The 14,345-nt window shown below is 32.9% G+C and overlaps 1 protein-coding gene across 1 annotated transcript; it reads left to right on the top strand.

The window, feature by feature from the left end:
* The first annotated feature begins 7,482 nt into the window (after positions 1-7,482).
* LOC148609298 (uncharacterized) lies at positions 7,483-11,286 on the top strand. The gene is made up of 6 exons (XM_088541286.1): positions 7,483-7,571; positions 8,139-8,306; positions 8,592-8,838; positions 9,733-9,854; positions 10,486-10,582; positions 11,138-11,286. The coding sequence occupies exons 2-6, from the start codon at positions 8,271-8,273 to the stop codon at positions 11,284-11,286; spliced, it is 651 nt and encodes a 216-aa protein (XP_088397412.1). The 5' UTR covers positions 7,483-7,571; positions 8,139-8,270.
* Positions 11,287-14,345: the final 3,059 nt, after the last annotated feature.

Raw genomic sequence — 14,345 nt, 5'->3', positions numbered from 1 at the left:
TTAAACTATAACACCGTCTTGACGATTTTTCAGTATATTTAAGGCAATCAAATATTGTGTTAAGACAAAAATGGCCGTTTAAGACTTAAAACTCAGAAAAAGTGTTGGATCGTTAAGTTGTAACTGAACAGTTAAAGCAGTAGATTTGGTCAGTTTACATTTGTGTCTCAAACCATTAGGAACGTATGAATTTCATTTGATCAAAATATTCAAAATTGAACGCAATCGCTCAGTCACAACAACAATCTAATTTTGGAGGATATAAAAAAAATATCTTCAGAAAAATATTTATTGTGATAGATTGCCAATCAAATAATTTTCTTTTGCTCATTTGCTTTTCTTCCTATGTACGTATGATTTTAGTTACTCTATGTTTTTGTTGTGTATTTCTGTTTTCATGTCTGGTCTTTGTCCCTGGATTACATTCTTCTGATTACCGCTATAACCTTGGTGTTCTTGATTACTCTTTCACCCGGATTGTATAATGGCTCACATACTGTTGTATATGTTTTAAGTCAAAAGGAAGATCCCGTCGGCAATGTCGATCAGTCTCACCACATGTCGTAAGTATTTAATGCATTTTACAATGTATCTGTATAATGAAAAAGATCGAAAGAGATTACTTGTCACTCATTATTTATACAATCACACGTTTTTTTCCGTGTTTGTATCATCATTTCATTTAAATAATGAAATTAAAATAATACGTTTAACCTTCAAAAACGTTTTAGAATTTTGCCAAAAAGTGTCGTGTATAATTGTGGTTTTGTATTTTTAAATTACAGCATTATGTTATTTGTATAAAGCAAGCTGGGAAATATCCGATATTATTTTGTGCACAGAGATTCTCAAAGCACTTTGTTTACTTTCGCTAAGGGGTATACGCAAAACCTGGACAACAATGTTTTTTATTCGTCCCTCATTATTATATATAGACAAACAAGCTTATTTATTTTTCATTTTTATAATTAACAAGTCTTTTTGTTTAATTTAGAAGACCAATACATGTATGATAAAGTAGGCAATTCAATATATAGCATAAAGAAACAAAGACAAATGTCTCGATAATAGGAGGTGAACAGCTTCAATATGTACAAATAGTATTGGTTCAGTACTTACAACATTTACGAAAAAAAAACGAAGTAACGGACGGATCAGAGGCTACTAGACCAATTTTCGGCGTCGTTGGTGAGGCAGGCGATAATTGTTATAGATACAATTTATCGAATTTCACGATTTATTTTTAAATTTGTTGCTATTATTATGCTATCAAATATCTGAATGTGTAATTATTTCAAGAGTGTTGCTTCGAATGACAAAGAGAAACGAACTGAACAGAATGAATCGAGCGAAAAATCTTTACAATGCTAAAAAATATAAAAAGAAGAGGACGCAGACGGATAACGTTGATGTGAATTCAGTGGTAACTCAACAGACTTTGAGTTTGAAAATGCCGAAGGTTCTGAAGCTAAGCGTTATTTTCACAAGGTAATTTATTATTGACTACCATTCTGTACAGGTTTACATAGTACCATAACTGACATGATTGTTTTATGTTTAATGAACTAAAGCATATTTAAGATGAAAAAAAGATGGCTGTGTAAAACCAAGATAAAGTTATATCATTTAATGTAAAGACAATTTCCCTTCACCTGCGTTATACTAGAGCTTGCCGTAACAACACAGTTTTGTATTAAGCTGTGTCATTGTGATAGCAACTACATCAAATTCATTCGTAATGATGCAATAAAACATGGCTGGTGTTTTTTTACCTGAATTTGGATTTATTGAGCATACTTTAAGGTTTTACTTACCTTTTGTTGTGTTAAGAAGAAGTTCACATTTTACCTGTATGATATTATCGATGTCATATGTGAAATTCATGTTTGACACCTTCGTATCTGAGTCTTACATATACACTAGGGGAGGATCCAAGAGAAGATGTGCCGGACGTATATGTCCCACTAAAATTGAGAGGAAATATTTGCATGAAATAACAATTTACATTCAATACAAATCAATACATGTATAATAAAGTAAGCAAATCAATATATTGCATAAAGAAACAAAGACAAATGTCTCGATAATAGGAGGTGAACAGCTTCAATATGTACAAATAGTATTGGTTCAGTACTTACAATAGTTACGAAAAAAAAACGAAGTAACGGACGGATCAGAGGCTACTAGACCAACGTTCGGCGTCGTTGGTGAGGCAGGCGATAATTGTTATAGATACAATTTATCGAATTTCACGATTTATTTTTAGATTTTTTGCTATTATTATGCTATCAAATATCTGAATGTGTAATTATTTCAAGAGTGTTGCTTCGAATGACAGACACGAACTGAACAGAATGAATCGAGCGAAAAATCTGTATATGCTAAAAAATATAAAAAGAAGAGGACGCAGACGGATAACGTTGATGTGAATTCAGTGGTAACTCAAACAGACTTTGAGTTTGAAAATGCCGAAAGTTCTGAAGCTAAGCGTTATTTTCACAAGGTAATTTATTATTGACTACCATTCTGTACAGGTTTACATAGTACAATAACTGACATGATTGTTTTAAGTTTAATGAACTAAAGTATATTTAAGATGAAAAAAAGATGGCTGTGTAAAACCAAGATAAAGTTATATCATTTAATGTAAAGACAATTTCCCTTCACCTGCGTTATACTAGAGCTTGCCATAACAACACAGTTTTGTATCACGCTAGACTTCTTACAACTGCCTTCTGGAACAGGCTTATGTTGATACAAAATTAGTTTTATTAATGGTCGTCACCATAATGTCGTGGATCGTAACGGTGTTTACCATCTGCACAAAAAAAGAACCAATTGATCACTGTGTCGGTAATTTCCTTTCCTTTCTGGTCTACTTAAGACTTGACTTTTTATCGGAAACTTGGTGGGTGTTTCCGGGAAGAGCAGAAGCATACCTTACTAGTGCACCAGGTCTAGGCTCCCTGATTTCAGTGGCGTCCGAATTTACTTTTGTTTCTTTGTACGTGCTATTTGGTTAAAACGTATTGATTGTTGTTTGTGGCTTTTTTCCCTGTCTAGTATTTATCCCTAGATTATATTTTTTCAGCCAAAATCTTGATTTATCTTTCGTAAAGTTCACAACTTAATGATAGGATTTTGTATATATACATTTAAAAAATAAATTGGAATCTATTCGGCGATCTGATGAAAACGTTTTTAAGGTGCACAAAAAATGTTCCATTTCTAAAAGTCATTAAACTTTTTTTTAATTAACATGTCGTAAATTCATTTTCCAATATCAAAAATTCATTTTGTTATGTTAAATATGAAAAAAAAAATATGTTATTAAAATTAATTATTAATTTTTGTCTACCCTGGACTTGACTTTTTATGAGCAACTCGGCGGGTGTTTCTAGCAAAGCAGAGGACGCTTACCTTACCGGTGCACCTGGTCCATGCTCCCAATTCTTAGTGGAGTCCGAGTTACTTTTGTTACTTTGTATGTATGATTTTAGTTACTTTATGTTCTTTGTTGTATATGTATGTTTTCCATGTCTGGTCTTTGTCTCTGGATTACATTCCTTTGATTACCGCTATAACCTTGGTTCTCTTGATTTCTCTTATATAACAAACGCATCTCATTGGAAATGTCAGAAGTTTTGTTCTTTTATTATTCAAGACCAAAAAAGGTTTTCGGGATGCAATGATTGTAATCAGGTTTTATCACAAAAGAACGCTACCCTATTTGCAAGCATTTGTTCTCTTTTTGGAAACACCATATGTCATCTAGGATAAATAGATTGGTGAAAAACTTACGTTTCTACGACTTATGGATTTCGAAAAGGGAAACTGATTTCGGTTATATTAAGATTACTCTTAACTACAAGGAATAGTTTGATTATTTGACAAACGGGATATAGTTAATGGCCAGGTACAAACATTAGGCCTTCTTCAGATTGTCTCTAACAATAACATATTTTTTCCTGTATACACCAATTCCCCAAATCACTGTTAGGGAATCTTACCTAAAGCCTGTTAAGTTGTTATCGGAAGCCCGTAATTCAAAGTCCAAGTGATTTTGAACAATAGGCTATATTGTAGAAACAATATGTCGCATACTTTTCTTGCCAAATTCATTTTAAGAATTCACGGAAGAACAAAATTAATGATGAAAAAATTTACACTGAGGTCTTTCTCCTGTGGGCGGAAATACCTTAAATAATTTTCTTTTATTTAGTTATGAGGCAATATCAACAATAATTATCAATTTGATTATCATTTTTGTATACAATTATTTCAAGCATGCTTAAATCTTACTGATGCTTTAAAACAAAGATACAGCTGATAAATAAAGTTAACAGTCACATTTCCGAGAGTGATTGCCGACAAATATATTGTCGATTAAAACTTTCAGCATTTTGTAAACATCTTCATGTGTATATTTGAAGATGATTTGGAATTATTTTTACAAAGTTTGAGGAATCTGTACCAACAACTATATATTTGGTACCATCTTTTTTTGTAAAAAAGAACGAAGGGTAATTTTTTTAAGTAAGAATTTTCACTAAGTATGGGGAATGAAAGTATACAGTGTTGAAAAATCATAGTTTTAATGCTATTATATTTTGATAATAGTCTTAAACCGATTTGCTCTAAAAGATCTTTCGAATTTTCCTGGATCCACATTGAATTTATACCACTACTCTGACAGAAAATCAATGTCTTCATGTTCTCTTTTTATCTTTTTTCTTGCGTAGTCCTCGATGGCATCCATAAGAACTTTTAAGTTATAATTCAAAGATATGGAGCGTAGTTCACGGTACTTTGGACCTTTACAAAGGATATTAGGCAGATTCGTTTTCGATGATGGTTAAATCTCACGTAATGACGTGACCGGAAGGACCATAATTGAATGGAGAGTTTTTGAAAGAACACTCAGGTGGTTTAGCCTTTAAGTTCTCAATTTCGAAGTTCTGCAATAACTCGGCGGTTGTTTCTAGAAAAGCAGGGGACGCTTACCCTACCGGTTCACCTGGTCCATGCTCCCAGCTTTTAGTGGAGTCCGAGTTGCTCATTTGTTTTTGTTACTTTGTGTGTATGATTTTAGTAACTTTATGTTCTTTATTGTGTATGTCTGTTTTCCATGTCTGGTCTTTGTCACTGGATAACAATCTTTTGATTACCGCTATAACCTTGGTTCCCTTGATTACCCTTTAAACAAACGGTCGGCATTCCAATGGTAACAAATTAAGCTCCTTTAATTGCTGACCTACTCCTTCACTCTTATGGGGCTGACTTTGTAGCTGATCTGATCAGAAAGAAAGAATATCTTTTGGCTAGATCCTTCAATCTCAGTTTCTGCTATATAGATGACGTATTATCTTTAAACAATCCTAATTTCGGGGATTTGATACATCGCATCTACCCAAAAGAACTTGAGATAAAGGATACTACAGACACTGTGACGTCAGCCTCATATCTTGACCTACACTTAGAAATCGATGGTAAAGAAAAACTATTGACCAAACTTTACGGCAAACGTGATGACTTTTCATTCATAATTGTCAACTTTCCTTTCATTTATGGCAACATCCCTTCAGCACCTGCGTATGGAGTATTCATATCACAACTCATACGTTATGCCAGAACTTGCCAAAACTGCGCAGACTTTTTGTATCGCGCCAGAACTCTTACAAATAGGCTTCTGGAACAGGGCTATGTTGCTACAAGATTGAAGTCATCACTACAGACGTTTTATGGTCGTCATCATGAACACGTGGATCGTTATGATGTATCCATCTGCACCATGAAAACTGATTTATTCAACGTGTCATAGTTTTCTTTTCCTCGTTTGTCTACGCCGGACTTGACTTTTTATGAGCAACTCGTCGATTGTTTCTAGAAAAGCAGAGGACGCTTACCCTACCGGTGTACCTTGTCTATGCTCCCAGTTTTTAGTAGAGTCCGAGTTGCTCATTTGTTTTTGTTACTTTGTATGTATGGTTTTAGTTACTTTATGTTCTTTGTTGTGTATGTCTGTTTTCCATGTCTGGTCTTTGTCCCTGGATTACATTCTTTCGATTACCGCTATGACCTTGGTTTCTTTGATTAATCTTTCAATATCCTGAGACGGGCACTTTCGGGAAACATAAATCATAAATCCTTGTTTCGATTATTTGATACATCTCATTTACCCCCAAAGAATTTGAGATGAAGGATACTAATGACAGCCTCATATCTTGACCGACACTTAGAAATCAATGATAGAGGAAACTATTGATCAAACTTTACGAAAAACGTGATGGCTTTTCGTTCAGGATTGTGAACTTTCCTTTCATCTGTGACAACACCCCTTCGGCACCCGCGTATGGAGTTTTCACATCCTAATTATATGCTATGCCAGACCTGGTTGTAACTTTGCAGACCTTGTATCACGCTAATCTTCTTACAATTAGGCTTTTGGAACAGGGTTATGTAGCTACCCGTCTGCGCCATGAAAACTGACTTCAATGTATCATAGTTTTCCTTTCCTCTTTCGTCTACCTCGGCCTTTTCTTTTTAATAGGAACTCGGCGGGTGTATCTAGAAAAGCAGAAGACGATCGCTCTACCGGTGCACCTGGTCAATGCTCCCAGTTTTTAGTGGAATCCGAGTTGCTCATTTACTTTTGTTTCTTTGTATTTTATATTTTAGTTAATTTATGTTCTTTGTTGTGTTTGTTTGTTTTCCATAGTTGGTCTTTGTCCCTGGATTGCAATCTTTAGATTTCCTCTGGAATCTTAGTTTCATTGGTTGCTCCTTCACATAATGTGAATTGGAAAAAGGTTTGCGCTACTAGGTGGCGGATTGGTTAGATTCGTTTCCACCATTTCTATATAAGTTACTTTTTTCACATCAAAATGTTGTGATGAAAGAATTCACCGAGTGAGAATAGCTCCGTTTTTAATGCATAATTGTTGTAATTTGCAATGTGACCGGTGACCCCTGGGAGAGCAGGACACATTGTTCTGTCTCGAGCACCTGATTTTCCTTTTTATAGGAGATCATATTGCTAGTGCTGTAGTATTTGTGTTATGTTTTGATTTTTTACATTTAGCTTATTTCTGTTTTCAAACTCAAGCCATGTGTATGGATGCTGAGGTACCTGAATTATCAAATTATTGACACTTCGGTATTTTTTTACCGATATATCGGATATTTTAGTATTGCATAGTTTAGAAAGGAGTTTAATCGGTATACACTCTTGTCTTTGAACTATAAGAACCCGTAAATTTCCTGTGGTTAATGAAGTGATCATTTCCTTCGTTCAAGTGTAACCAAAGGCAACAACCTTCGTTTCTGCATATGCTTTATATCGTTTTCATCATGAGACAGTTATGAAAGACACTATAGCTTTTGTCAGAGATAACATCAATTCAATGTTTTGTTTCTATGAAAGAAAATCCATCAGAAATATGTATTGTAAAGATTGTCCATTTGATAAGTTTCACCCAAGTGGGGTAATATCTAACCTTTAGTATTATTATTCATTTTGTAAGTCAAAAGGGAAATCCCGTCGACAATCTCGTTCAGTATCTCCACATGTCGTAAGTATTAATCTTTATCTGTTTGAAAAAAAATGATTAAAAGAGTTGGTTTTAAATATGATTTGTATAATCACACGCTTTTACAAACAAAGTATTATCGAACGCACCTGTCTAATCTATTGGTATTTGTATGTTTTTCCAGTAGTTTTGAAACAGCGCTCGTATTTATACACAAGACCTACAGGAGGCACTTCTACAACATAAAGTGACAAAAATGCCTGTTTTTAACATTCTTTAATGTGGGAAAAAGCTAATTAAATGTCTTCACGAAAGAATATGAACATCTTCAATTTGCAAATGAACACTTTGCAAAAATATTGGTTAAGTACTAATAAACGTCACAAATTACACAATGTAGAGTAACGGAAGAACGGACTAACGGACTTCCAGGTGTAGTCGAGGGACTTCTAGACTTGTTTTTTGCCGTTAGTTGCAACAATTGAAATTAACAATTAATATTACGAATTAAATTTATCTGATTTTACAATATATTCATCAGACTCAATTTTTTGATATTCATATTATCATAATTTTTGTTTGTTTATCTATATGTTTATATTTTGTAAGACTGTTTCTTCAAATAACCAAGAGACACAAACCGAAGACGTCAAAGAAGCTGAAGAATCATCAAAGACTAAAAAATACAAAAAGAAGCGAAAACAGACTGATACCGTGGGAACTCAAACAGAACTTGAACTAATGGAAGTTTCTGAAGTTAAAAGTTATTTTCACGAGGTAATTATTAGATCATTAATTATCGGTGTAATTATTACATAACAAATAACAAAAGTGTGTCCTTATTATATTTCTTATTTGAGCAACACATAGTATCGGCTATATCATAAGACGTATTTTTGGTTTGATCGATGTCATTTTCTTTTATAAAAGTATACAAATATTTAAAAGAAAATAAATGCACCAAGTCATTGATAATAAAAATAATTACTACAATTATATTAATGGTTTCAATAGTATATGTCGGAAAAAAAGTTAACATGAAGTTGTTTTGATTTTTGAAAGCTTCCACACGACGAAAAGCCTTCAAAAAGAAGATCAGCGGATGACTCGTTTGAAAAGCAGAGTTCATTTCCAGATAGAATTTCAGAAACAAGAGATGGTTTAAGAAGACTTTGGAAAGATATAAAGGGCACAGAGGAACCGCGAATGGTAATCTCTATCCCAAGATTTTCATACACGCTAAACACAGATAAATTCAAAGCGGAGTTATTGTCGGAAGCTTTCAATGATGTTAATAGAAAGTCTGAACGTAAGATATTGTTATTATGTAATTCAATCTAACTGCAAAGAAACAAGCAAAAACAAAAACAAAAACAAACAAACAAACAAACTGCAAAGAAACAAGCAAAAACAAAAACAAACAAACAAACAAACAAACAAACAACAAATCAAAACAAATCAAAATTAACAAAAGACCAATGACATTGTCTTGTATCTAAAAATATTACTTTGGCCTGTCCATTCTTTGTATTCTAAAGGCAATATCTGCAACATAAATCAAGGTTACAAAACGGCCTTTGGAAATTATTGCCATCTATTTATTGTGCCGAAAAATGGATGCTCGATAAGTTTCGTACAAACCTACTAAAGGGTGCTTACGACAATGTGACTGGATACAACTGAGTTTATGTGCATAATTTGGTAAAGACACATATTGTAAAATACCTTTTTACTAACTTTTTTTTCTCTGACGAATAACGGCTAACTCTTAATAAGAATTTTTGTTGAGACACTGTCTAACAGAGCAAAAATGCTACTAAACTCAATATTAACTTTACATCTTATATGTTAGTAGTAAAATCGTTGAGAAAAGGTTTTGGGTTGATGTTACGGCTACTTCAAAGTTTTATCATTTTGTTGTTATTTATTCTACCGATAATTTTATGTCCCATGACGTAAACTACAATCGTGATTAGAGTGCTACTTTTTAGAAAATGTCGGTTTCCAAAAAGGTGCAACGTGTGAATTACTATACACTTACGCATTATAAGTTCAAACAATATTTGCATGACACCACACACGCGCAAAAATAACCTTGCGCATGAGCTGTATAATTGACTCAAAATTGTTTTACAGAACTTTTCATTCCATAAGCATGTACATATTTTAAGAAAAAGTCATTAGTATTTCTTTTTATTCTTAGGTAGTGGGTTCTTATCTAACGGTGCAGATAGTTATCTGACAAATGTTCTTGGTGAAGGTATCCCATTAGGAGACGATAGTAATCGTCAGTATACTTATACCCTTGAAAATATAGAAAGGGAGGTAATGAGTTAAAGATACATTTAGTATAAGATGAATTGAACACCTGTTATTTAACAAAAACATAATTGACAATTCAAAACATAAATGATAAAAAAGGGTAAAAACGTTCTAAAGTTATATAATATTCAATATATGAAATAAACTGAATCAATTTATCTAAACCGTGTCTTCATTGTGAAAAAATGTGAATTCACACAAGAATTAAAACGTTTTCAAATAGAGATAAAACATTCTTGAACGAATTTTAGAAAAAGTAAGCTTTATATTTATGCACGTAAACAGCGGGTATATTATTTTTCATTTCTAGTTACTGAATGACATATATTCTCACCAAAATGACGGTTCAATGGAATCAATTTCGAAAAAAAACAAAACAAAACAAAAAACGAAAAAAAAAGAAAAAAATAATAAAAAACAAAATTCAAAAAAACAAAAAGCAAAAAACAAAAAACAAAAAGCAAGTTTAATAATCTCCAGCAAGACAGTATAGCTTTGATAATCGTCAGTTTTCGTTTAAAATACCCACATACCACAAACTTATACAAAATGTCGTTTTTCTTTCTCCGCGATAATTGATATCCGGTATTATCAAAGGAAGATGTAGTACTCTTGTATTATTTTTTGATGCAAGGTGGCCTCGTTTGATCAACAAACCGATTCAGTGGACTTATTGTGGGAAAAAATAATTGATGGAATCATAAAAGCATGGTCTGTTGAACAAGATACAGGTAGGTGTGAACAACCTTCTTAAAATGTCTGCTTAAAAGATATGGGATAAAATTTATGCTGGGGAATGTTTTCAATTAAGTTCGAGAGTACAAGATAGTAGTACTTGACAAGCAGCAAATTATAATTGGTACTTATCTTTTTGAAGCAGAAACAAAATTCTCAACAAAATTAATCTGATTGAAGTATAAAGAAAATCCTTTGATTAGTGAGAAATATGGATACATAATAAACACATTTGGAACAATGTTAAAAGTGTATCAGATATCCTTTTTAGTTTTGTTTTGCTTTTGTATTTCTCGTTCCATCGTAGTATAAAGTTGATTTGAAAGTAAAACAAATTAAACCAGGTGTTGAATGTTCATAAAAAGGCATAAACCAAAAAGAAAATTAATAAAAAAATTAATGAACTCTGCAGAGCTCAATTTCGTCGTTTTGAAAATTTTCTTTACATCAATAAAAATGATGACATGAATTGCAAACTGTATATGTTACGGAAATAAAAACATTGTGCTGGTATGCATTTGTTTTAATCTCTGTTAACGATAATAACACAGATAAACAACATATTTTCTCTGACCAAGGCTCCTCTATATCTCAGCACGTTGTAAATGTTGGTTGGCTATCGAGGAAGCAACTGTTTGGAGGATATGTCTTACAAGAAAAGATAGATGATAACTATATCTCAAACTTGCAGGTATCTTGAAATTTACGTTACGGGACGTACCGCTTTTTTGTATATTTAAACTGAAATGAGTATTTATATACACACTAAATGACGTACACGAAAAGGATAATCTGGGTAAATGAGTGGTAAAACAATTATAATCCATTCGGGAAGAAATCTAAATTATAATGTATCACATATCGTAAATTTTCAATTTTATGCATTCAGTTTATGATTTAAAAAATACAGAAACGAATGCACAAAAACCGCCTAGAAGGCTATTCTGTCAATAAAACAACATTTTTTCACTCTTCTACCACTTGGTCTATAGTGAGATACAGCGTTAACCAAAAAAGATTGAATCTGAGAGTGTGCACTTATAAAATCTTATAAAATCTACAGGAAAAAAGGAGGTTTTGGTTAACGCTGGATCACTATGTGCATTTAACAAAAAACGTTCTAAAATCATGCTTAAAATCCATTCGAAAATGACTGTCGTACTTTAACTGAACATGAATCATGTGACCTATCTAACTGTCACATGATTAAGTACCTGACCATCCGTGTAATATATACTGAAATCCTAATTACACTGTAGTGGAGTAGATATATTAATTAAAGAGCTTTTATCTCACCTTTATGCCAAAGAATGAAATAAAGTCTGAAATAATCTTTGATCAGACGTCGATTGTGATATAGCCACTACTATAAACATGCATGCATATACGTGAATGCACTTATATACCTTGAACCGCGTTACTGTCCTTTACGTGGGATTTTTTTTTATTTAATATTAGAATCCAACAGTTTTCAATATCTTTTTGCTCTAATATCCGTATTAATTTCCTCGATAAAAGATTGTTCTACAATATGATTTACTTTTGCATGGAGTGTAGTACAAAAATGAGAGACTTTAAAAAAGCTCGTATGAGCGTTAGTGTATAGAAACCTGCAGCACGCTGTCTAAAGATAATTTTCTTTGTAATAAATTTGCAAAACATTGTATTACGTTATGCGATCGGACAAAGTTGGAAACACTGATTTTTTAGCAAATTTGAGAGTTCTAACATCGTTAGGAATTTTTCAGACCCTTCTATAAGTTTACGTTATCTTCCCTGTATCAATTTGATCCGATGGAGCAGTGTAGAGAATGGAGTCGTCACATTCTGAGACGTTGTATAATATTGATTTTTTGTAACATCCATCATTAATTTGATCTTCTATCTTACATAATAACACCTAGATGAACTGTCCCGTACTACCATACATCGTGTACTAAGTTAAAGCCCTAGATTAATCCTACGAGGAAGAATCACCCGGCCAGCGAAAGCTATATTTTTATATAGCCTAGCTGGCCGAGTGGTCTAGGGCGCTGGACTTAGTGCAGGCGGTGTTGCCATAGATGTCACAGCGGTATGAGTTCGAGTTCCGCGGAGGGAACGACAAAAATTTGCTTCGCAAATTTGAGAGTTCTAACATCGTTGGGAATTTTTCAGACCCTTCTATAAGTTTACGTTATCTTCCCTGTATCAATTTGATGCGATGGAGCAGTGTAGAGAATGGAGTCGTCACATTCTGAGACGTTATATATATATATATATATATTATTCTTTTATGTATTTTAAAACTTCGCAAATATTATATAAATTGTTGATTTAATTAAAGGTATTGATACGTTTATCAACAATTATTTGTGCATGTTGGTGCTTATTACTTTTCAGCTATTGTACTAACATTTAACACATTGCTCAGGGCTCTGTCTGTTTGTCTGTAGTTTACCATGATAATCATTAGTGACTTTTAACTGGTTATGAAGATATATATAGCCACCATATATATAGTATGATTTTAGTTACTTTATGTTCTTTGTCGTGTATGTCTGTTTTCCATGTCTGATCTTTGTCTATGGATTACATTCTTTTGATAACCGCTATGACCTTGGTTCCCTTGATCACTCTTGCTGTTCAGGAACACGTATTTATATTATTGTTATCAATATCAAGCAGTTGTTTTGGGGGTTAAGTTTGCACATGATATAAGAGTACTATGAGCATAATAGCATAAACAAATTTATAATTCGTTCAATACTGTAAATTGGCGAGAGCGAATATGAAGTATGTGATAATCCTGTGAGGGGAGAGTTATATTATTAGATGTTAAAACAGTAGATTCGGATGACATTTCGAAAACATGTGTACTATACCCAACTTTACTGTATGGATACATAGAAAATACATAGTATCATTCCATACGCTCATGTTTTTCCCTATATCAAACCACATACATTCATTTGAAAGCCGAATTCAAAAGGTGTAAGTATGTAACCTAAACAAGCAAGGGTTTTTTACATGATATACATTATAACTTGAAAATAATACTCATTTCTATACATTCGTTGGACCATATAGGCAGATGCAGTTATTATCTATAAATGGTATCGTTTGATTAGATCCTAGACCTGGAAAATGCCGAGAAAGTACACAAAAGTACATATCATCTTAGTAAAATGAATTATATCCTGATTGAATGCAAAATCACTTACATGTAGGGTAAATTGAAAAAAAAAAACTTTATTTGTGCTTACATATATTTATTCGATATTGTTCGAATCATAGTAACAACCAACATCACTTCATAATTCGAAGTGCATGATAAGCTACGTTTTTTCCCAGACAGTTAATAAAATGGTATCGACATTTGGTTAAGAAGATTATCCAAGATGAAATATAGCCGACAAAGCCGATACAAGTGAAAATGTAATGCTTAGCAGTTTTATAGTATTATAGCGTAAGGGTTTCCATATTGGCTGAGTTATTGGTCCGACGGTAGAAATATTGGACTTCGACTACGCTTCAGTCCAAAATAGCTAGCCTCGGACCAATAACTCAGCCAATATGGAAAACCTTACGCAATTATACCGTTATTGACTAACTAGTCCGATGCGTCATATTTGCCTAAGTCAATGTGGGTTTTAAACAGACCAATATGACGTATTGGACGATTAAATCCCGTATTGGCGTATTTTTGTATTTTGTATTTGTATTTTTAATAATATTTAAGCTAATATTCGAACGGTAGTCAATAATGCCTTATATAGA

This window comes from Perna viridis, chromosome 8 (assembly GCF_037379345.1).
Source record: "Perna viridis isolate PV_CMFRI_1.1 ecotype Kerala chromosome 8, ASM3737934v1, whole genome shotgun sequence".
Taxonomy (NCBI): Eukaryota; Metazoa; Mollusca; class Bivalvia; order Mytilida; family Mytilidae; genus Perna; species Perna viridis.
Note: the sequence above shows the minus strand (reverse complement) of the source record. Positions and strands in the feature narration are given on the sequence as shown.